The sequence below is a fragment of the Cyclopterus lumpus genome, chromosome 6, assembly GCF_009769545.1.
Source record: "Cyclopterus lumpus isolate fCycLum1 chromosome 6, fCycLum1.pri, whole genome shotgun sequence".
NCBI classification, from domain to species: Eukaryota; Metazoa; Chordata; class Actinopteri; order Perciformes; family Cyclopteridae; genus Cyclopterus; species Cyclopterus lumpus.
The window spans coordinates 8323138-8348861 of NC_046971.1; the positions used below are offsets into that span (position 1 = coordinate 8323138).

General features: G+C 40.2%; 2 protein-coding genes across 2 annotated transcripts; both read left to right on the forward strand.

The window, feature by feature from the left end:
• The first annotated feature begins 773 nt into the window (after window positions 1-773).
• Window positions 774-5499, forward strand: slc35b4 (solute carrier family 35 member B4). The gene is made up of 10 exons (XM_034536031.1): window positions 774-1021; window positions 1763-1876; window positions 1971-2073; window positions 2181-2230; window positions 2345-2426; window positions 2611-2671; window positions 2961-3070; window positions 3201-3276; window positions 3432-3507; window positions 4063-5499. Exons 1-10 carry the CDS (start codon window positions 945-947, stop codon window positions 4310-4312), a joined length of 999 nt encoding a protein of 332 aa, XP_034391922.1. The 5' UTR covers window positions 774-944; the 3' UTR covers window positions 4313-5499.
• Window positions 5500-6191: 692 nt separating this feature from the next.
• Window positions 6192-12207, forward strand: LOC117731974 (extensin-like). The gene is made up of 9 exons (XM_034534557.1): window positions 6192-6371; window positions 7281-9261; window positions 9357-9471; window positions 10149-10329; window positions 10445-10459; window positions 10637-10747; window positions 10831-10901; window positions 11728-11863; window positions 11970-12207. The coding sequence occupies exons 1-9, from the start codon at window positions 6294-6296 to the stop codon at window positions 11991-11993; spliced, it is 2712 nt and encodes a 903-aa protein (XP_034390448.1). The 5' UTR covers window positions 6192-6293; the 3' UTR covers window positions 11994-12207.
• The last annotated feature ends 13517 nt before the right edge of the window (window positions 12208-25724 follow it).

Genomic DNA, 25724 nt, shown 5'->3' on the forward strand with positions numbered 1-25724 from the left:
ATTTTCTGGGAAGTTTGATAGGAGGACATCTAGTTCTTCCAAGAAGTCTCCAAAGGAACCAGGAGGACGGTAGAGGACGACAATGGTTAGATGAACCGGATGAGTAACCGTCACTGCTTTTTAAAACAATGTGCTTTTAAAAACGTTGTGATATGTAAGATTGCACAACATAACAACATATACTATGACCATTTAGGGTCACAGATGGATCCATAATTTAGCATGCGTCATTAAAATATACAATGAACAAGCTGAGTGTCTACATGTAAATGTACACCCCTCAAGTCATGGTCTGATTTAGTTCAAAACTGAACCGGTTTTTGAAACTGGTTTTGAAAGCTTCTGGTGCTTATGTCCACTTTAGTGTTGTTTTTTTTATTTAAAGTATGAATGAATGCAGTATTTATTTTTGACAGTGACATCCTCCTTTAATAATAATGCTGTAGTCCAGCCAAGAGTTATCTGTTGTTCGGTTTGGTTTCTGGTACCCAGAGATTCAAGCAGAGTGAGCTCTCTTCACATTTTATGAGGCAGTACTGGTCTACGTTCAAATGTTTCTGTGCGTCACAACTGCGCAGTGAATGCGCCGTTAACACATTATTTCACTCTTTTTATTCGTAATTTCCCGCATAATTCACCAATATGTGCATGTACTATTGTTTCCCAAACAATATATATATTTATTTACTAATGTTGCCTTACATACTGATAATATCAACAACACTGCGTGCCATTTTCCCCCCGGTGTCAGAAATGAACTACAACTCCCATGAGCCCTCGCAATGAGGAAGCGTTTCAAGCTCAGATTCAGACGTCTTCAGCTGAATCAAGAGTTTGTGTCGAAGCAGAAGATCTTTAATACAAAAGACGCTGCGTGTTTGCAAATATGCACCGATTGGAAATCTGCTTTATCAAGTGACACGTCTCCCACCGAGTGAACCAACATGGGTACTGGTTTGGCTATTGCACTGGTTTTTGTCGGTTGCTGCAGCAATGTGGTGTCTCTGGAGCTGCTCGTAAGGTCAGTGACAAACTACTTAGTTTAACTTGTTTAAGTTCAGGATATACTGACTGCCACACTGGTGCTATTTTTAAAATAAGATAAGAGTCAACTTTATTCAACCCGAAGGTTTTTTCATACATTCATTACTTAAATAGAATAAGGACAAGTGAGAGTATAAAGTACACATTACAAATGAGGGCACTGGTTATTTCTATTAGATTTTTTATGGGATCCTCATTAACTTCTGCAGGAAACAAAGGAACATGCTGTTAGGGGACGAATATACAGTTTATTTGTAGCTTCGCTCTAAAACATTTTCCTCAGGCAAGTGTGAAAGTGAAAGTTGTGTGGACTCAAATGATAGTAAGTTGCTTTTGGTATTGTACCTGTATCTTTGCTGATATGTGTGCACACTTGATCCCTCTTTCCTCATTAGCGTCTAATCGTCCTGGGTGTCCAAATATATCAATACTATCGTGGACGCAAAAGTCCAAAAGAAAAATGTTGAATGGAGGAAAACAAAGCAGCTAATCTTAATACAACACAACCAAATCAATAACAACACAAAACTATCAACAATTTATAATACACGGTTCTAATTATCCAATAGAACTGTAATCGTATTGCCTCCTTTTTAAAGAGGCAATACGTTTAAAAAGTAATCTGTTTTAAAGTAGTCTGTGTTTTGCAACTTCATCATTTGAAATCCAACCTCTAACTTTATTACATCTGGATCTTTTCTGTTGTTTTGTACTGCAGACAGTTTCCAGGATGCGGCAACATCGTCACCTTCGCTCAATTTTTATTCATCGCATTAGAAGGTTTGATCTTCGAAAGTAACTTTGGGAGGAAGAAACCAGCGATCCCGATCAGGTAAAACATCGTATGTGGGGTTCGAACTTCCTGCGGCAGAAAAATATGTAGAACGGCTGCTAAAACAAACCTGTTATGTCCCTTTTTTCCCCAGAAACTATGTGATCATGGTGACCATGTTCTTCACAGTCAGTGTGATCAACAACTACGCTCTCAACTTCAACATCGCCATGCCGTTACACATGATCTTCAGATCGGTAAGAACTGTCGTTTGTCTGCTTTTCACCTTCAGTTTTGAATTGTTCCTGTTCCCCCCCACACCACCTCCACCTCGGTGTGATATCCATGCCTTGTTTCTTTGCAGGGATCTCTAATTGCGAACATGATTCTGGGAATAGTCATCCTGAAGAAAAGGTTTGCCTGCTTCCTCCGACAACAATGATACTGCAGAGCTTGTTAGACGAAGTCAAGTCTGCAGGCTGAAAAGATTTAAGGTTGATTGTGTCTCACTTTCTTCTTCCCCTGCAGGTATTCAGCGAGTAAATATCTGTCCATCGCTTTAGTTTCAGCTGGCATCTTCATCTGCACCATCATGTCTGCCAAACAAGTGGTGAGTTGCAGTATAATACAATATAACAATGCTTGTTTTCATTTGTTGATTGAGTGTCTTTAGTGTTGGGTTTTTTATGCAGTAATTTCTTCAATCCACCATTCAATTTGTCTATAAATATGCAATGTTGACCTGTACATAAAAAAAAAAAAAAAAAATGCATTTTGTTAATTTGTTTCTGCAGAATGTGGCCAATGAGGGATCAGAAGAGCAAAACGTTTATGCCTTCATGCGCTGGCTTATAGGTGAGTTTTCAGGTGCCAAAAACGTTATAATCATGTCAGATGGAACATGGCTGAAACTAATGAGTCATTTTCATTAACAATTTAACAATCGGTTATTTTTGTCGATTAATCTGTATAATTATTAATCTATAAAATAAGGAAAACCTCCATCGTAAACACATAAAATAGAGAAAAGCTGCTGAGCTAAAGGAAATGTAGCTTTTGCTTGATAAAAACCTACCAACCAGCAACATTAACATGATGTCATACAAGTATTTTTATTTGTTGTTGTTGATTTCTGTCCGTTTAGGAATCGGCATGCTGACCTTCGCTCTGCTGATGTCTGCGAGGATGGGCATCTTCCAGGAGACGCTGTACAAGCAGTACGGAAAACACTCCAAGGAAGCTCTCTTCTACAACGTGAGCGTCTCTCTGCTCCGACACGCAGAACACCGCATGCAAGATCCAGACGTCTTCAGGGGAGAAAGTCAAGCTTTATTTGAGCCATTCAAGCGCCACCGCTATTGATCATTTTCCTGTCTCTGTGTAGCACTTCCTGCCTCTGCCGGGCTTCCTGCTCCTTTCCACGGACATCTACAACCACTGCGTGTACTTCAGTCAGAGCAGTGAGTGCCATATATATATATATATATATATATATATATATATATATATATATATATATATATATATATATATATATATTCAGGAGAGCCAATGCTTTGTCTCTTGACTCGCAGATGTAAATAAAGAGCTTGCTCTTGCTCTCTCTCTCTTTCAGCTCCTACAGTTGTTCCTGTGGTTGGACTCAATGTGCCATTAATGTGGCTCTACCTGCTGATCAACGTCATCACACAGTATCCTGTAAAATAAGAAAGAAACAAATGTATTTATTTATCTTCTGTGCAGTTCTTACCTTTATTACGTTGGTGCCAAAGCTTCACGAGATGATAAAGAGAACTAATTTCTGCTACTGCTCTCGACTGGTGAAGTAGACCAACATGTGACGAGGGGTTGCAAGTAAACGCACCGCTTCAGTCAAAAAGTTAGAGCTGCAATCGATCTTCAATACTTTTTTGTTTGTTTGTCTTAAAGGTCGAGCATCGATAGTTGGTTTTGTAATTTTGGTCAGATTCTTAACCGCAACTCACATCTGCAGCATCACAGAGCTTTTTTATATATAGAATATATACAATACAACTATTTTTTTATTATTTATTTTCTATGTAAAGGTGGTGTGTGTGTGTGTGTGTGTGTGTGTGTGTGTGTGTGTGTGTGTGAGTGAGTGAGTGAGAGTGACAAAGCAACATAACTATCACTTTATGTCTAAGAATTACACTTTAGTTTAAATTGCTGGGCTTTATTGGTTATTTTATCACACTCTTGTTACAGACTTTAACCCTTTTTTCCAGGTATGTGTGCATTCGCGGCGTTTTCATTCTGACCACCGAGTGCGCCTCGCTGACCGTCACTCTGGTGGTGACCCTGAGAAAGTTCCTCAGCCTCATCTTCTCCATCCTGTACTTCCAAAACCCCTTCACTGAGTGGCACTGGGTGGGCACAGGGGTGGTCTTCCTGGGCACTCTGCTGTACACGGAGGTGTGGAGCAGCATGCGGGCGGCTCTGCGTGGACCTGAGGTCAAGGAGAAGAAGGCAGATTAAAGACGAAGAAGAGGAGGAGGAAGAGGAAAGGACTGGTGGTCGACTAGAACACCGTCTCTGTTGGACTTAGAGATTGTTATTGTTCGACTATCCTGCAGTGATTTTATACAGTTATGTCATTCAGTTTAAGCCATTGTAAATCCCTCTTTCACTTACGCAGTTCACAAGATGAGGCTGGTGACCTTCTATATTTTCTTTGCGTTAGTCTTTATTTAAGACAGCAGACCGACAGTCCGCTGGTCGACATAGTGGAACATTTAGCAGAGTTGGTTGAGACCAAACACAGAGTTGAAAGAGAGTGGATATTCAACTTACATTCATCAGGTGGGTATGAGACTCCAAATTAATTATAATTATATAAACACTTGAAAAAGAGAATTTACTCAGAAATGCTGCAATACTCTCAATTTTGAATTTCGCACCTTTTTAAAGTAAATGTAATGTTGTTGGCCTTTGTGTTGTTGTTTCTGATCTTCTATAAATCAAATGAGATCAGCAGATCAATCAATAATGAAAATAATTGTTAGTTGCAACCTTACTGTAGTGCCCCCAGGAGGCCCAAAAATGCAGCTCTAAAAACTTGTCTTGTCATTGTTTTGTTTGAAAGGTTAAATAATTGAATAACAGCTGTAGCTGTAGTTTCTAGCAAAAGTTACTCAAACAGGAATAAATAGTGCATTTGTTTGGGACTATTTTCAGCCGTGGATGAATACACAATCGATGCACTAATGAGTATATCCAGCACCAGGACGGTGTTTATAATTGACAACAAATAAACTGCAGTGCCCAAGTTTATTATAATGAGGGCACATGTTGTGAATTTTTGGAAATCGATGGAGCTCTACAGCACGAGGAACAAGTTATATGAGGCGTTGGCTCCTTGTTAAAATAGAAAACTGGAATCATTTAGAAATGTGAAATATAAAATATCACCAACCCTATTTTTTCACTTTAGTACCTCATTAGCTTTCACAGATGCAAAGTCATGATGCAAATTCCTTTTTTTGGGACATTATTGTAATATGTATTTTCATTAATGTTCATCATTAGGATTACAATGAACTCTAATGTGAAGCTGAAGAGACAAAATACTGTTGTATTACTTAAATGTTTATTACTATAAATGTTTAAGGAGCTGAATCAGTATTTTTTTGGAAACAAATATACAGAGGGATAATTTATGGCGAGTATGTCGTTGCTGTATTTCTTTTCTCGTGTGTCAAACTGTCTCAGGTGTCTCCGATCATTACACTCAAAACATCACATTGTACAGAACAATACTTCTTTACACTGCCTGCTCGCTGAAATTAAAATGACAACCTGACTATAAATACAGATTATAGTCTTTGTAGTTACATTGTCAAATAATTAAGCATAACAAGAAGTGCTTGTTTAAAAAGTTGTCAAAAGTAACTAAATACATTCATTCAAGTACTGTACTTAGTATTCCTTTATACTTCTACTCTACTACATTTCTGAGGGAAATTAACTAATACATTATGATGTATTGTTATAGGTTAAGCATCCCAGCAGTAAATAACCGTTACTATCAACATTTATAATTATGATACAATAATATACTATAAAATGGGCCAATATGCATAATGAGTATTTTTGTGTACAAAGTATATTTGGATTCTAATACTGTTGTACTTTAGGTAACATTTTAAACCCATGAGTTTTACTTGAGTATAGTTGTGTTGCTGCTTTTACTTCAGTAAAATATCTGAGTATTTGTTTATTTAGTTTTATAAACGTTGCGCGCTGGGACACGATGTTCCTTTACGTGTCATTGGCCTCGAGGCGAGTCGACCAATCCCGAGAGGCCTTGTTCAGCTGCATCCAATAGCAGCAGCTGTTGTTGACTCGGAGTGGGAAGGGCACGTTGCTGCAGCTGGTCGTAGAGTTTATTTCCCTGAGCGCAGATCAACGTGGTGGATTATATATTTTCCAGAAAGCAGCCGCTCGTGACAGTGTGCGCATGGGGGGGAACAGCCCGAGTCACCTTTCTCGTGAGGATGCTGAAGGCGGAGGAGTGACTTTTGTGAAGGGCATTCGGGTGAGTGAAAGCTCAGGGAGATGCGTGGACTTGAAGTGGGAGGAAGTGCAACGTTTAGTGCAGACCGTTTCAAAACTCTCGCTGCAGAGTGCACGAGTGTTTTTCTTGTTGTTGTTGTTGTTGTTTTCATCTGCAATCGTGGTAAATCTATAATTCTGTGACATGTAATCGATAAGTATTGATTGATCTCGTCCTCATGTTGGTTGTCACAACACAAAGTCAGGGTCTCTCTTTACGACACAGACTGTTCTGCTGTTGGTGTTAAATAAATAAAGGACACAGTCGGTTGTCACAAGGTCTACAAGAAAAAACAAATTGTTTTTACATCTGTTCAACTGATCAATTATATAATGAATATAACTGCAAATATTATGAATGCATATATTTGTATTTATTTACAAAATAATTTACGTCCGTGAATGAAAAGAATCCTCTTGTTATTTTTAGGCAGTCATCAATCTTTGACACTTTGCTTATCGACCACTATTGGTGACCTCATGCAACCTCTAGAAAACTTTTAAGGACTAAGTAGCCAAAACATTTCCTTTTCCCAACTGTTTTCCTGTTAAATAACAATAATGTGAGTTCATATAATAATAATAATAATAATAATAATAATAATAATAATAATAATAATAATAATAATAATGTGATACTGACACAAAATATGAAGCCTCCTTCTTTCTTATATCAGCTGTTCTGTAGCTCCTCCTCCTGATTTTTAAAATACATATGTAGACACTGGACAGAAACAAAGCTGCAAAAACAGGATTCCCAGACCCATTACAGCCCAAAAATACAAAAAGAAACCTAACTGAGGCTGCTGAGGCCAGAAGGTGGGAAAGAAACACATAAGAAAGAGAAGAGATTGAGTACATATTAATAAATGTGTGTCTTGTTCCTCTTCAGCTGTCGGATAAAGTGATCCACCGGATGAAAGAGTCTTCAAACGCCGTTCCTCGGGTCTCACGGGATGGATCTCCTAATTTCCGCTCACCTGAAACACAAACACCCGCTCCAGTTCCCGCCCCCTCTGTCGAACACTTGACACCTCTTCTGCCTCCATTCGTCACACCACCCACACCTCCGTCAGTGGAACCTTCTCCTCCTGTAAAACTGGTCCCTCCCCCAGCTGTAAAGTTTCACTCCCTGCCTCCTACCTCTGTGGGGCCTGCGTCTCCGCCTCCACCTGTAGAGCCAAAAACCCCACCTCTAATTGAGCCTGTTGTCTCAGATGCCGCTGCACCACCTCCTCCACAAGAAGCCCCACCCACACCTCTATCAGTGGAACCTCCTCCTGTAAAGCTCCACTCCCTTCCTCCTACGGTGGAGCCTGAAGCCCCAACCAAAACTCCACTTCTAACCATCCCTTCTGTAGCAGCCCCTCCTCCACCTCCATCTACACCTTCTCCACATGTAGAAGCACATGTGGAGCTGGAATTGCCTCCTCCTCCACCAGCTGCAGGGGAGCCAGTAGTCCTACCTCCTCTTGAATCCTTCATCTTACCTGACGTAGAGCCAGAAACCCCATCTACTCCGGTGATAGCAGAACACGTTTTCAAACCCGTTGTCCTACCTCCACCTGTAGAATCGTCTGTAGCTCCACCTGAATCGTTAGCTTCACTGCTGCCTTCTGAAACGCCTCTAACTGTTGAACCTGCTGCTGTAACTCCCTCTGTTGAACCTGTTATGATACCAGTGGGAACGGTTCCACCTCCACCCACTTTTGAATTTACACCAGTTGAACTAATAACACCAACATGTCCTGTTGATTCAGCTCCAGTTGAAGCTCTAGCTTTACCGCCGCCAGTGGAGGCGACTCCTGTTGAACCTGCAGTCCCACCTGCTGCAGTTAAAGTGCCTCCTGTCCTGGTTTCAGCTGCCGAGCCACCCTCTCCACCTCCTTCGGAGCCGGTGGCAGCACCCTCTCCTCCACCTCCTCCGGAGCCGGTGGCAGCACCCTCTCCTCCTTCTCTTCCGGAGACGGTGGCAGCACCCTCTCCACCTCCTTCGGAGCCGGTGGCAGCACCCTCTCCTCCTTCTCTTCCGGAGACGGTGGCAGCACCCTCTCCACCTCCTCCGGAGCCGGTGGCAGCACCCTCTCCTTCTTCTCCTCCGGAGACAGTGGCAGCACCCTCTCCTCCACCTCCTCCGGAGACAGTGGCAGCACCCTCTCCTCCACCTCCTCCGGAGCCGGTGGCAGCACCCTCTCCTCCTTCTCTTCCGGAGACGGTGGAAGCACCCTCTACTCCTTCTCCTCCGGAGCTGGTGGCATCACCCTCTCCTTCTTCTCCTCCGGAGACGGTGGCAGCACCCTCTCCTCCTCCTCCTGCTCCGGAGACGGTGGCAGCACCCTCTCCTCCTCCTCCTGCTCCGGAGACGGTGGCAGCACCCTCTCCTCCCCCTCCTCCGGAGACGGTGGCATCACCCTCTCCACCTCCTCCGGAGCCGGTGGCAGCACCCTCTCCACCTCCTCCGGAGCCGGTGGCATCACCCTCTCCACCTCCTCCGGAGACGGTGGCATCACCCTCTCCACCTCCTCCGGAGCCGGTGGCATCACCCTCTCCACCTCAGGAGCCGGTGGCATCACCCTCTCCTCCTCCGGAGCCGGTCGCAGCTCCCTCTCCTCCTCCGGAGACGGTGTCGATGGCAGCAAGTCCTCCACCTGTTCCGGAGCTCATTTTTGAGGAGCCCTCCCCACCCTATCACTGTGTGGAGCTGGCAATCATACCCACTGATGCACCTGTAGGCGAACCCCACGTAGAGCATCTAGCACCACCTCCACCCTCTCCATCTCCTCCTGCTGAGGAGCCCACACTGACCGTGTTTTTGCCCCTTGTTGTTGAGGATGAAGTACCTGTTGTTGCCTCAGCAATACCACCTGCAGCAGGTGAGCTGATCATCACGATAAAGATTGATGCAACTGTTTGATATAAATCAACTTGTGTTTTTATTATCTCACAAATGTAATATGTTTACTTACAGCTCCACCCGTTCCTCCTCAAGTGGTGGAGGAAGAGTTGAGGCAGAAGATCAAAGAGGAGATGCAGATGAGTCTGGAGGAGGAGATCAACCAGAAGAGGCAGGAGCTGCAGCGACAGTAAGGACAAATTACAGTTTTACTGAGTTTCTGTCTCATTATATGTGTCGGACGATGTTTGTGTTCCCGTCTTTGTCTGATGAGATAAAATAAATACAGAAAATTGGGAATAATTTTTCTTTGTAAGTAAAGAAAGATGCTCGATATACACGCTAAAGCTGAAACGGTTATTAATTTAAAAGTAAATTGAATATATTTTGGTTGTAGTTGAACAAAACATGGAATTTAAAAACTCTGGGAAAGTTATGATCCACATATTCACCTTTTTTTTTTTTTATAGGACCCAATTACTGACTATTTGAGAAAAGAATCAGCAGATTAACTAACTAAAATGATTATTAGTTGCCCCTCTAAAATTAGTGTAAAATATATTTGTGGGTGTAACGCAACTGCACGAAAATGTGCAACTATGTTACAATCGATTAATTGATTCAATTGATTAATTGATTCATCATTTTGTGTCGGAAAAAATTGTGAAAAATGCTCATTTTAATTTCCCAAATCCCATAAAGATGTTGATCAGAAATTAAAAACCAAAAGATATTCACTTTACATTCATATAAAGCAGGACATCTTGATTACACGTCTGTCCATCAACTAATCTGATCATTCTCATGAAACACATGAAGCGTGCATCACTGTCAGTAGACAGGTTCTGACCTGTGACCTGTGTGAAGGCTGGAGGAGATGAGGGCTCGGGCTCAAGCAGAGGCCCAAGCAGCCGCCCGGGCTCAGGTGGAGGAGCAGGTGAGAAAGACGCTGGAGGCGGAGAAGGCGGCGTACGGCGAGAACCTGACCGACTCCATCGCGAAGGCGCGAATGAAGACGGACGACGAGAGGCTGATGGTTCAGCTCTATGTAAGCGCAAGAAGAACATGAATCGTTCACGTGTCAGGATCGCTCTCGTCAATATGAAAGTCTTTCCTCTTATTGTGCCTCTTTTTTTCTTTCTTGCCCTCCTGCGTTGTTTCAGCGGATGGAGCTGAAGGTAAGACGGGAGAGAATTCATAAGCGTGCATGACTCACTTTGTCACTTTCATTCTGCTCTAATCGCACCTGAAATGACGGTTATGAAGATAAAAAGTCACTGTGTGGGAAAAGTATCACGGCCTACAAAATACGAAGCGTACGCATGTCTTATTTGCGTGAATATGGCTGGTTGTAGAGACGCGATGATGTGAAACTCACACAGGCTCATCAGCTGGAGGAGAGGGAGAAAGAGTTGATGAAACGAGACGCTCTCTACAAGAAACATGTCTCAAAACTTGAGGCAAAGGTGAGAAGCATTTTGGAGGCGGCTGTTTTCAGAGGACAAATATTTGACCGTGATGCTTAGCGTTTGTTTTCCTTTTTTGACAGTGCACTGCGTTTTACAAAGTGACTGCGGAGAGCTTCCAGAAGGGCAAAGAGGACACTCACAACCGGTTTGCGTAAGTTTGGATTCACTGTGTTTGTATAAATGCAAAAATTATGTGTTACTAACCTAGTTTTGATATGCAAACATTGATACAGTCTATTATGTTAAAGTTAGTAAGGTTGTAGAGTGAACTGACTGACAAATGGTTATTATTATTATTATTATTATCATCATCATTATAATGAGAATTCATGTTTCAGATATATTCTTAATTCAATTATATGAATTGTTAAATTGATCATAGCAGAAGCAGGTCCAGAATAATGGCACAACAGCTATGCAAATACATATAATAATATTAAAATTTTATATTATTTAGTATTTATAAAAATAATAGTAGCAGTGTAGGAGCGCCTGGATTACGTCAGCAAGCGTCTCTTTTTTGGCTGCACATTACTTTCGCTGTTTAATCCACACTCCCAAAAACATAACAACCAACACACTGACATCACATCCCCTTTATCCCCAGAATGACGGTGCGTTACCATGGTTACGCTGCTTCTCTTAAAGGGAACCTGTCACACTTACCATGAGCAGCATCAGTGTAATATCCATGAGTCCTATAACCTAAAAGTTGAGTATTTACTTCACGCTACAACACCAGTCCTGTTTAATTATGTCCTTATGTCCATGGAGAGTCCACTACAGCAGTGCATATGGTAGAATGAAGAGTAATAATAGAAATATATGACTACTACAATTACTTATAATGGCAGCATTGGATTTAATGGAAGCAGTGGGTGTTGGCGGCAGGTGTAACCACGGTCCTTGGATACCTGCGAGAAATAAAACGGTATTAACTAACAATGATCACCTTGATACTCGCGTGTGTCTCTCAGGCGTTTCGACATCCAGCCGGTGTGTGGTGACTTGCAGAGTCAGATTCTGAAATGCTACAAGGAGAACACAGGGAAGACTCTGTCGTGCTCCAGCATCGCCTCGGCCTACATGCAGTGTGTCGACAACGCCAAGAAGGTGCAACTCCATATGTACACGCATCCACCGCTTCTTCACGGCCCGTCACTAACATTGATTTATTGTCTGTGGTTTTTTTGACCCGTTTCTCCCCTCTGCGTTGTAGAATAAATTGAGCCCTGGAGGTTGATGTGGACCACTTGATGAGGATGGAAACATCTGGAAGCTTTACTGCTGCAGCAAGGAAACAAACAAATCACAGGAGAATCGACTCAAGCCTTCACATACATCTGGAAAGAGTGCCACATAACTGAGGTTATTGATTCTGTATATATATTTATTTTTATTTTTTCTGGTGCATGCAAAACAAATCAGTCTCAATAAATCTTAGTTGTGGAATCACATAATGGCTTTTATATTTTGCAGTTTGAGAAAATATTTGTTGTGGTTTCTGGATGTAGTTTGAGTTAAAGTGCACAATTTCTTCTCCAGGATTCCTTATTTCATAATTAAGACAAAAGACTGAACCTTCACTTTATTTTCCACCATTCACAGAAGTTGTGGAACTTTTTTTTTTTTAAAGATAATTGCGGTTACAATAAACCACTGTAATGGTTTACCTTTAATCTTCCTTCAAGATGAGAGACAATATACCAACACATAAGTCATATTACAATAAAAATGTAAGATGTACTTTATATGTCAAGACAAAACCATATATAATAATAAAAAAAGTAATAAAACAATTAACCATGAAGAGCATAGAGTCCTAAAAACGCCCACATTGATGAGATGAGAGGTCACCCAGCCAAATTCTTGTTTAAGCAACAACAACAAAGTAATTGTAAAAACCCTCAGCCTCTGGCTCAGGTCCCTGCTTAAATGGCATGCCCAAAATAAATAGTATTCTTTAATTCAGGCACATTAAGGTGGAATTTAGAAATGGGTCATTCTGGGTACATTTGGGGACAATTATGTGCCATTTGCAGTCAGGCTAATTAAATATAATTTACGTGTCACAAAGTATTAATTTCATCTAAATACAACCGTTTTATTTTACTTCGTTCTGAATCAATCTATCAGACCTGAATCCATGTTCCAATTCACCGAAAACCATAACCCATTGGTTTATGAGGGCACCTCTCGCCTGTATTGAAAGCCATTAACTTAATGCAGTACCACTATTCAGCCACCGGGTGGAGACATAGACTGTGTCAGCACATGGAAGACTACTCCAGCTACTCCATAAAAAAACAGACAGTTAGAATCCAGCCAGAAATTATCCAGAGACATTGGAGAAGCCATTCACTGCGTTGATAACCCCTCAAACATAACCGTTGATCACAAAGGTAAGACATCATATATATGTATCCTATATATACAGCATATGTCTGCATAAAGTGCAGTTTATTTTTGATCTTCTCCGGCTGCTAGTGAGTTTTTGTTTGTGTTGTGATAGGGTTCATAATCTATGTAGTTGCACAAAGTAACATTTTGCTAGCACCTATGCAGGTACTGTTAGCATCTTTTTGCCACAGTGCTTTTCCATTATGTGGATATGCGGGATGAATATGTTGCTACATGTTTATTAGTGCTTATCTGGTCAATATAAAGCAACATGTACAAACTCAGGTAAAGGTCTGGGCCTGTATTTATGTCAAATATTAAAGTAGGCTAAGTATACTAAATAATAAAACAACTTAAAATTCCTCCTAAATTTAAGAAATCTCCAGAAGTCTGAGATGAGTGATGAGACTTTCCCTTTTGGCATGTATCATCTTTACTATCTAGACTTATACATTTGGCAGTAATTATCTTTACATTATGATTTTCTAATGTATATCATCAATCGGCAGAAATGTTACTTATTCCTATTCATATTATAACTATATTAGGTTGAATGTAGGGAAAACATGAATGAAAAATTTAAATGCAATGTTTTTGCAGAAATATGTCAATATTTAATAAAAATAATGGACATTATGCAAGATGTATGTAGTGTAAATCCTTAACTTTGCCCATATTACACATTCAATCTGAGCAGATTTAGACAATATAGTGAGATCACATAATACAAAATACTCAAAAACGTCAGAATGCATACCAAAGAAAAACATGCATTTCTATTTGTTTGAGTTATTGCCGTCCACCGACTCCTACTCTTGCTCTTATGTTTACACTATGCTGCATGTATGAGTTATTTAGTCTTTAATCCTTACTGTGAATCACTGGTGGAGCTCAACATCATACAGATAATAACAATGTCCCCAGTAGAGGTCCCTCAACCTCAACTTCCGGCTGCTCCCTCATCTGGTATTGACTCAAGATATTCAGTCACTTATTCGCCATTTTTCAAACAGCTGGTTGAGTTCAGTGACTTCCATTTCGCTTGTAAATATGAGTCTTTGTTGCAGCAGTAAAAGATTGTATCTCAATGAGTGGTACACAGTAAAATGTGTTAATGTGACACTTAAAGAGTCAATTAAAACACTAAGTCAATGAACATATAGTCCTTATCTATAGAGTGATAAAGTTTCACTGAACATAGTGTAATATGTTAAATCATCTCTGGTAAGAGTTAACATTTTTACAGTAGTGTTACTCAAAATATACACTATGATCTTAATATGAAGTTATATTAATAAAGTTATTCTAATTGGTCTCTTCTGCTGAAATTCCAAATTTTGGTTTAAAAAGTGAGTCTTTCGAGAAGTGCAAAATGGCGCTTTGATGAAACGCGGGGTCAGTTTAAAAGGAGAAGGAGGTGGTGCAGAGCTTACCAGAGTACAGAGTACTTTCAGTACACTACGTCTTGTAACAGCAGTGCACAATTACATCAACACTGGGGAGCGTTTTATTGTAGCTGTTGTAATAACTCTGAAATAGTAAATGTACTTTGACACTGTATATTTTAACACTGAAAATGTTGACTCTGAATATTTTCCTCAACACTGGGCGATAAATTGGCAGTAATAACTCTTGTCGTTGAAATAACTCTGAAAGAATCCATATACTTTGACTGCATATTTTACACTGGGAATTCACTGTGCAGAAGAAGTATTCTATATGTACAGCCATTTCACAATGTACACAATATTCCTTTAAGCAACAAAAAAAAGTCTGGCATTCAAAATGTAACTTGAGCAAAAGTAGAAAAAGTATTGGCAACAATTACCTTAAGCACCTTACAATAAAATAATAACTTAAAACTACTCATTATGCATAATGTTCCCTTGTGAGTATTATTGGTGAATTAATATTCATGCAATAACATGGAAGCAGTACAATGTTATATTTGTTTTGTTTTGTGGTCTAATTTTAACTTTATTTTGTAGCCACCAGGGAATGATGAGCAAGGACACGTAACGGGACATATACACACAGGCACAGTCACAGGCAGCTCTTGATGTCTGGGGTCCTACCACTTCCTGGTTTGAGGCGAACGCTAGTTTTTAGACATGTGACAGATGAGGCCAGCAGTTGTGTTCTTTTGATTCTCCGTGAACAGGTGACAATCTGGACGTGTTCACAGAGTCCAGACGAGGGTCCCACCGACAGACTAACTGGGAGACTTTTGCACTCTCAAAACATCATGTGTTCATTTTTAACACACCTAGTTAAGGACAACACGTGTCGTGTTGCTTTCAACACAGTCAGTGTGTCAGCACAATTAACACGTGTGTTACATATTTCAACATAAATATGTGTTAAAATAACACAAAGATGTGTTAAAATAACACAATGTTTGTGTTTATAGTTTTTTCCAAAACTTATCCTTAAAATAATATTTTTTGTCCATGATAAAATTGCTCTAAAATACTCACAAAATAAACAATGATGTAAAATTCATCGGGCATTGGCATGGGTTGCCCGCTGTAGTTTTAGGGTTTTGTTTTTATAACAAGATGTCCCACATTTGCTGGTCCTTTTTGTATACCTGAGCCAAAGCACATGGGGTTTAGGGTTTTTAAGCAAGCTTTAACTGATCTGGATTGTCATGATTTTTATTTCATGCGTTTCATCTTATTTTAGCTTTTTTAGTTCTTTTTTTTATTCCCTGCATCTTATACCTATTCTTATAGTAGTTTCTCGGTGTGCATTTGAAGTTGTGTATCACCTAAACCTCTCCTTTCTCAGTTGAAAACAGCCTATTATTAAAAACTGCTTGTTCAATAATAGACAACCTCCTGCTTTATGACCTAGTGTTTTTATTTATGCTCTTACAACAAACGTGTTAGTCTTTTGAAGACAGCACTCCTGTAGTTGTGTTGTAATAAAGGCGTTTAGATATGCTCCTATGTATTTAAAGCTTATTTTACCAAGTGATCATGTGTGTTATAAGTCATAATAGTTGCCTCTGCAATTTAGAATAAATAGAAGTATAAAATATTTAAAGTACAAGTGTATAAAAATGTATTTCAACAGTTTTATTATCCTTTCTCGTGTCTTTGTTCCTAATTTCATGGAAACCACAGTGCAGTTAAATCGAGGACTTGCGTGTCTGTTAGCATGTGAGTGTTTTCCCCAACTAATTTTAGGTCCACCATTTCCTGGTCTATATGAAGAGGAAGTAGGCATTTGCATGGATGTGTGTCTGCGTGTGTCTGTGTGTCCAGCGAGAAACTTTGGTTAAAAACTCAAATTTGGACAATTTACATGCAAGAGGTTAAATTAAATGATTTCATGCTGTTTATGTAGGTTGAGAAAGTGCCATAAACATGGAAACTTCCTGAATAAATTACATTTTGAATGGTCAGACTGAAAACAAGGTACATTAATTCCTAAAATATGGACATATTGCAGGTGAAAGGTGCGCGAAAATTACAAGTTTTACCTTTTTTATTTTTAGTCTATACTACTCATTCCCGATATTGTCACAAAGGATTTCCACAAACAGATTGGATAAAAGTAAAAGTGTGCAGCTTACATCCTCATCCACTCACTGTACAAAAAAAAACAGGAAAATAAAACAGGAGATTTTGTGGTCTGCAGAACAGACCAGACCTGATGTCAAGTTCCCTCATTAGCCACAGAGTCACCAGTATTTATCTGGGGCTTTTTGTGATCATGGAGTGGAGTGTTGGTAAACATTGTGTAGTTGCATTGAAGTGCACAAAAATGCCTTTTGAAAATAGCACTACTCTGCATGTCTCTGTGTTTTTGTCTGTGTTTGATCAGTTTTTACTATCAAATGAGGTACAAATATACTGCAATGACATGCAAAAATGGAAGAACGGTCCTTTGTGAGCTCTGTTTTCCAAACTTCTTGAGAAACAGTAGTTGTTGGTTATTATGAATTAAAGAACAGGCTGCTGGATTTTCTTATTTCACAGCATTCCTGGATTGATTAATTGTAAATTCATAGGCAAAGTTAACTTAAAGCTGCTCTGTTTTAAACAAATGTATCAATATGTATAGCATTGTGTCAGATATTCATTGTCCCCAGATGAACTAATAAGTCATTGTTTTGGTTCAAATGTACACATTTTCACTCTCAAGAGCTTTGATAAAAACCGACCTGTCTAGTACCAAACTACAAAGTGATCAACTAAACGCCAACTGGTGAAGAGACAGACCTGTTTCCCCTCAAGATTTGGTGAAGACTGAAACAAAACTACAAAGAGAGTAAATATTCAAATGACAGATGAATAAAAATGCAAAGTAATGCTCATGTTGCAACGTGTCTGCTGGATGTATAAGTGACACTTCACCGGTTGTGCTCACGTGTTCATCATTAATTTACTTTATATGTCAATGTTGCGCTTGTTTCTGCTGACCCCAAGAGACCAAAAACAATATACACTAAATACAGGTTTAATAATAAAAAGAAATGCTCATGTTCTGGCTCCTCTGTTTCTTCAGGTTCTGTTCAGGTGGCCGTCCTGCTCCCTTCCTGCTTGCTCTTCGCTGCCGGGTATTTTCATGTCCGTGGTCATGGTGCAGATCACAGACAGGATCTTGCGACCCTCCAGATTGTAGTCGGACACTCTCCATGTGCTCGGACTCTGTTGTCCATCAGGTGAGTGAACAGAGGAGGTGGCTCTCACAAACCTCCTCCCCTTAAACTCCATGTAGTCGAAGAGATTCTGGGTGTTGGCCAGGCTCTCTATGTTGATGTGCTCCGGATGGACTGGAGTCACCAGCAGTAACTGGCTGCTGTATGTCCTCCCTCTCATCTCCCTGCTCCTTCTCCTCCTCCTCTTCATACTCCTACTCTTTGCTTCAGCTGGTAGTGCTGAGAGTGGGGTTATGTTCAGTTGGGAACTTGAGCTCAATCTGTGCACATTTAACCTTTCCTTGCACCACATTTGGTCAAACAGCTCATCATCTGTTCTGGGCCCACACTGCAGTGAAGGTAAACAGGCAGCCAAGGCGTTTATCTGGTCAATAGTCAGAGCAGAAGCCGTGAAGTTTGACACTTTCATCTTGACGATCCTTCGCCATAGAGGGTCACCAGCTTTGAGTTTATCGAAACAAAGAAAATCGTATTTAACATTTCTAACATACCTTTCGAAATAATGCATCATACTTAGAGAGTGTGCAGGTGTTGTCATACCTGCAGTTTCATTTGTTGACCTGTAAACAAGTTTCAAAAGATATATTTCTTCTCTTTCAGGAAACAATCGCTCTGAAGCTAAGTCTGTCATTTTGCTTTGCTGAAACAGATTTGAATGACTTTTTTTTGCATCTGAGTGAGCACAGTTTTTTGAATCAATACAACCTTGACATTCTGAATTCTCACAGCTGTTTTAGCACTAATCGTGAGCGAAGACGGATTTAAAAAAAAATACAGTATATATATATATATATATATATATATATATATATATATATATAAATATGTTTTCGGCATAATTTGGGGATCTTCACACACTAAATGTTACTGTGTTAGCAGTCTGATAAAATAACATAAAAACAACAAGGAAAGGAGGCGTGTGAGCGGCCCGACTCGCTGTAACCTTATCACCTATTCAATGTTTTGTGAAATAACACAAAATATCTCCCAATACACTGACTATGTTGAATATTCAACAAGATCAGACCCTCACAGAGCATATATATCGTATGAGAGTTAAGAACCGCGGCGTTTAGTTGCTTTTTGAAGGCATTGAGTTTGTGGTTATGCAATCCTGTCCCTTATTTGGTGGTGCTATAGTGATTGTTCTTTTCAACATATATGTGAGATTTTCTCCTTCCCGTCCCTCTTGTCTGCATATCACTGGTGTGACAACCATCATTTAGCCTTCACCCACCCTATCAGTCATTTTCACAGACTAAATGAGAAGCTGGAGCAGCTTTCTTAGCAATGGAATAGAAGCAGGTGTAAAAACACATGTGGAAACAAGTGTTTTTTTTCTGAGCAATGTGCAGTGACTTCCTGAAGTCTGTGGTGGTTGCTTGGCAACCTCACTGTGACGTCAAGACACGTCACAACCCACAACTCTGTACTTTATGGTTCAAACAAACATAACTTGTTAATCAGTGAGCTTTATAGGTCGGAGCCAGGGTAGCTTTTTACCGTTGTTAACCGTCTTGTGCTAAGCTAAGCTAACCAGCTGCTGGATGTAGCTTCATATTTAAGAAACAGATATGAGAGTTGTATCAATCTTCTTATCTAACACTCCGCTCGAAAGCGACGTCTTGATATAGCTCGAAGTGCAGCGCACACTGTGATGTTAATCTGAGCACTTGACAGTTCAGCAGTCTCGATTTAGCTAGAGTCTTTATTGTGGTTGTCAGATTTACACAAACAGAGAGCGAGAGGGAAGAAGAAAATGTGAAGAGAGGAGAGATATTTTTGGTATCTGAGTCTTTATAGCAGAGTTTTCCTCTGGTGAGGGGATCTTACGGGGAAGGTTAGGATGTTAGGTGGCGGGCGGAGGCCGGCTGCGGGACTGTGAACATCTAGAGAGGCATTCCTCGCAATGCTGCGGTGGTTCAAACACAGCTGGAAGGACGCCTTAAAGGAAAGGAGAGGAGGTTGAGAGGTCAGAGGAGGGGAGAGCAGTAGCAGGTACAAGATGCTGGATGACTGACAGTAGGATGAATGTGTAGATGTTGTTGTTGTATAGTGATGATGAGGAGGGTTTTTTGGGGGGGTGAGAAGTTGATGTGACTCAGCCCTCACAGCCACTTCCTTTGGCATCTTCAGGACCGACAGATGAAAGGAGCGACTCATCGTGTGGTCAGCTGACTCACCATATAGGAACGGATACTGGAAAAGGAAGCACGTGCCGGATAATGGGTGATTGGTGATCGTATGAGTGTGTTATGTCTGTTTGACAGAGGCACAATTATTTAATTTCCAGTCACACAAGAGGAATGCAGGGTGACATTCCTGCTCACTGAGTCGTGCCCTCTCACCTGCCATCACCATACGGATACGATTTTATCTTTCCTGTTCCCCTCAGCCGGGGAGTTTTCCGGTGTGTGTGCTTTTATTCATGGAGGAAGTTACAGAGTTTGTCTAAGCTGTATTGTTCAGGCAATAGTTGGATAGAACTTACAGCTTAGTTTAACAAAACAAAGTGTTCTCATTTAAAGGTCAGGAGTCTAATCCAGTCATACATGAGGGTAAATGAGACGAATTTCACAGCATTTTACAGTTGGTCGCTTAAGAGCATGGAGGAAATAAATGAGGATTATGTGGATAAAGTGTGTAAATGGAGTAAATCGCTTAATGGTGTTGGCGAGAGAGAGGCTGCTTTGTCATGCTGGGTGTGTAATGTCTGCATGTGTGTTTGAGAGAGAGAGAGAGAGAGAGAGAGAGAGAGAGAGAGAGAGAGAGAGAAATGTATTTCCTGTGTGGTTTGATTGTGTTTCAAAGGCTTATAAAACATTAATATCTGTTATTGCTATTTACATCCTCATAACTTTCTGTAAATATATGTATCAATACAGGACAGACTATCTAGATGTGTGAGTGTTGTTGTGTGTGTGTGTGTGTGTGTGTGTGTGTGTGTGTGTGTGTGGGAGCCGGTGTTGACTCACAGTTACAATAATGACTCTGGCAAAGCAGTTAGATGAACAGCTCACGCTGACTGTAAAAAGCAGAGAGAAAGAGAGAGAGAGAGAGAGAGAGAGCGGAGAGGGGCTGTGCTCTCTCTGGCATCTCCATCTCATAACTCCTCTGCTGCACACACACAGAAACACACACAACCCTGAGGACTACAGCACCGACAGTTTAGTATAATACACTTCAGCCGGAGCAGTCAGAGTGTGAAAATGTCTCGAGGGAGGAAATAAAGCTTTGTGTGGTAGGTGACGGATGATTTGCAACAGGTTAGTAGTTTGTGTTTATTTATTTAGGTTACCTTGTGTTACTTACATGATCCTGCTGCTTCACAATTTAATAATTTATAATTGCATGTGGTGTTACAGAAAGTGCCGAAGCAGTTTCACTTTCAGTCTATTTTTGAACCAGTCAGTCATCTGTAGCCGGGTCTTGAAAAACTTGTTGGGCTTTAAATGCATTTTCCTTGAGTATAGCAATTAAATGTAAAAAGTTAACAAGTCTTCCATGCAGTAGATAAACACCTTTGTGTTGATTGGGGGAGGAAAATAATCATATGATCATTTCAGGAGGAGATCCAGCATGGAGGTTTCTTCATCGAGTTACAATGTCGTGATGTCAAATGCAATGGCACAAAGTCTCAGACGTAATCCTGCTGTCTCTTCTCGGAGAAACACTTTCTCTCTGTCACTCTGCACTCACAGATTAATGTGGTGCCACTTGGTGAGTCTGTGAGGTTGATTTTTTCAAGGCTCAAAATCCTTCCTTTATACAAAATCATCTTGGTGTCCGTACAGTACTTTCTGTCTTTATTAAGTTTTGCATATGTGTGTGCGCCAGATGACCACACCTGGATCCTGTCCTATATTGGTACAGGTATAGGACTAATATATATATATATATATATATATATATATATATTATATATTATATATATATATATGTGTATATATATATATATATATATATATATATATACTAATATATATATATATTATATATTATATATTATATATTATATATATATATATATATATATTAGTGCTGGGCAAAGATGAACAAATGTTTTTCTGTGATTAACTGCGATTAATCGCATTATGCGCAAAATTCAAGAATTAATTAAAAACTAGTGTATTGCACGGTTTTATTTTAAAGTAATGTTATCAGAACAATATAACAGGCACTCCCGGAGCAACAGCAAGTTAACATACAGAATATAAATTCCGAACAGGTCTAGCAAAAAAAATAAAAAACACAGCTGGAATTTACTGTGCAGGGGACTTTTTATTCTGTAAAGCCTCTGAAAAAATAAAGCAGTTACACTAACCCCGCCGCCATCTTTGTAGTCCGCTCCGTTTCATACAAACGACGGTGCGTCTTGAGGCTCATACGTGCGGTCTTTCGTTGTGTTTCTAAGGACGCTCCTCAGACCGTCATCTTCCACGACAGGAATCGGCCTGCAGTCCGCTGCTCTCCACTTGACGTATAGAGAGAGAGAGAGGGAGAGAGAGAGAGAGAGAGAGAGAGAGAGAGAGAGAGAGAGAGAGAGAGAGAGAGAGAGAATAGCCAGAACAGAGAACCTGGTGAGATGAGCTCTAGGGACGAGCCAGAGCTGGTGCGGGAGGTGGAGGAAATATATGAAATATGTAGCTCCTCCCCCACACCTCACAAATGACCTGACCGTTTCCATAGTAACAGTTATTTGAATCTTTGAAAGCTTGATCAGTTCATATTATTTTATTTTTTGTGAGTGTGTGTGTGTGTGTAATATATACACCTCACAGATGACCTGACCGTTTCCATAGAAACAGTTATTTGAATCTTTGAAAGCTTGATCAGTACATTCTGTGACAAAAACATTCTTTTGTGTGTGTGTGAGTGTGCGTGTGCGTGTGTCTGTGTGTGTGTGTGTGTGTGTGCGTGTGCGTGCGTGCGTGTGTGTGTAATATATACACTTCACAGATGACCTGACCGTGTGTGTGTGAGTGTATATATCTATACCTATAAACATATATATACATATATATATATACATACAGTACATATATATACATTACATTACATTTAAATTAGCTGACACTTATCCAAAGCGACTTACAATAAGTGCATTCAACCATGAGTACAAACTCAGAACAACAAGATGTATATATATACATATATATATATATATATATATATATATATATATATATATATATATATATATATATACATACAAGCTCCTCAGACTGACATCTTCCTCTGCAGTAATCGGCCTGCAGTCCGCTGCTCTCCACTTGGCCGAGGCATGTGTTCATTGTTCCTGCGTTGGTTTATCGACAGTTCTCCTGCACGCCGCAGTAGTCTGACGAAGTTTCTCTCCACTGATTGTTTCAATGCTGTGTAACGCCTTTAAGATGTACTTCATGCTCGTAGTACTTCATGCTCGTAGTACTTCATGCGCGCAGTACTTAATGCTCGTAGTACTCCGGTGATAAGATAACTCCAGTTTACAGTGGTTACAAATAGCTTTGCCTTACTCCATGTTCTCAGTCAATGTGCGCAGCAGTGTTAACTATATATATATATATATATATATATATATATATATATATATATATATATATAAACCTCATTCTGTCATTTAAATCCTGCGTGTGATGAAATCTTTGTTTGTCTGCACAGCCACTGATCTCGAGGCCGGACTAATTAACGTCAGACTGACAGATCTCTAAAATCCCCTGGTTACTCATCCTCCAACATCAAGTAGGGTGATGTTTATTTCCATATTTTTAAAAGACGTAGTTCAGTTTCTGCTTCTCTTATGCACTTGTCTTCTTATATAACCATCACCGTGCTGAGACAGATGTATGAATTCTTGAACAAGAGAATGCCCGCTTCTTCAAAATGAAAAGCCCAGGAAATATTTTCTTTGACTCTTCTGTCACAAGGCTGATTGCTAAGTAAAGTTGTGTCGGCACATTGACACACATCTCAGTTTGAGTGTTGACATCATAGACTGTATTTGGACAAGGAGGTGCTTGACTCTTCAGTTTAGTGTCCTGGAGTGAAAGACAGTTTGGGTTGGGTTTTCTCCATGTGGTCAAATGTTTAGAGCCTATGGGTTTTGCTTTCTTGTTGAGATACCACTGATACCATTGTCCATTTAATGAAGCTACAGCCAGCTAGCTTAGCTTAGCATAAAACAAGGGAAACAGCTACCAGCACCTGTAGCGCTCACTAAAACCACAACTTGTGTTTTTTACACTTTTATTTTGGAAGGATTAAACAAACAAGAAAAAATGTTAGTTTGAGAGCTTCAGACAGACCCAGGCGACCTTCTGTTTCCAGTCATTATGCTAAGCTAAGCTAACCAGTCACTCGCCACATCTTTATATTTACCAGATATGAGAACGGTATGAAAGTGTTTACATAACTCTCAGGAAAAAAGCCAAATAAGTGTATTTCCCAAAATGTCAACTACTCAACTTCACCTGAAGGAAGCAGACTTTGACAATGATGTGTTAATACATGTCTGCATATCACATGAGCAAAAAAACCTTTTATTCGGAAGTAAATCATCTCAGCATGGTCCAGCAGTCATTTTTCTGCTTTGTTGTAAAACGTTAAGTGTTGCCTTGGAGGGTACATGCTTCAAATAATTGTTTTAAGTCACACAAAGGTGTGGCTGACTCGGGTTCCCCTCACCTGCTGAACCACAAAACTACTCAAATTCTCCAATAAATACTTCAGGAACCTGAATGTTAATTATCCTTTGCTTGGTTCAACAAGCCTCCATGTTTATGTCATGATGAATAGGAGCCTTTTCCACTCAATTCATTCCTTCCTCCCTTCCTCACGAGCACATGATCGCACATATTCATAGTGGGTATACCTTCAGCCATTACGCCTAATTGCTCTGCTCACCCTAGCCTTGAACTCACTTAAGCATGCTGAGGAGCATTCAGTGCGATACGAGCATGAAGATACAACGAGAGACACGTCACCTTCATATCTTCCTCCATGAGTCTTCAACTGACTCAGTCCGGCTTTGAATTCGTGGACGCTTGATGACTCCAGACTAAAATATTAGGAGTAATGAGAAATAAATTGATGACTTACAGTTTCTTTGGATGCCTCTTGAGGCTTCTCTCATTTACATGGGGCTTAGTCATCGTCCCAGTTTGGTGATGCAGAGCCTTTAACATCAAACCCAGTGGAGGGTAGAGTTTAATTTTCTTTCACTTAACTCATCCAGGGTTGTTTTGGTATCATGTGGCAAAGATTGCACCGCGACAAACCTTCTCCTTGAATGGACACAAGATTTATCCTGTATTTTTATGTCTCTGCATGTCGTTTTTATGTTTATTTCGATAGGATTTGGCCCATGAATGTGGTGTGAAGGAAGGGGAAGAGGAGGTGTGATGAATAGTGTGTCATAAGATAAACCTTCACCCCCTTCAGCTCCTGTTCAAATGAAGCCATCTGGAAACAAACATGAGTCATAGCATTATTATTAGACCTGCGAGACCCGGTACCTTTATGTTGAACATTTAATGTCAACAGAATTTCTATAGCTCCGACCATAATGCATTTGTATCTACTTCTTCGCTATTTCCTGCAGCTGTTTCTTTGCAATACCTGCACATTTCTTCTTCTTCTTCTTCTTCTTCTTCTTCTTCTTCTTCTTCTTCTTCTTCTTCTTCTTCTTCTTCTGCTTGCCTCTCCAAAAATATCCCTTTGAACTTCATGAGGTTCACTCTAACTTTCCTTCCACCACTGGGTCACTGGGTCGGCTCTGGCTTTCAATGATACCACACCCTCTGCTGTTCGTTTGTAGAATTCAATTCAATTCAATTCAATTCAGTTTATTTTGTATAGCCCAATATCACAAATTGCAAATTTGCCTCAGAGGGCTTTACAATCTGT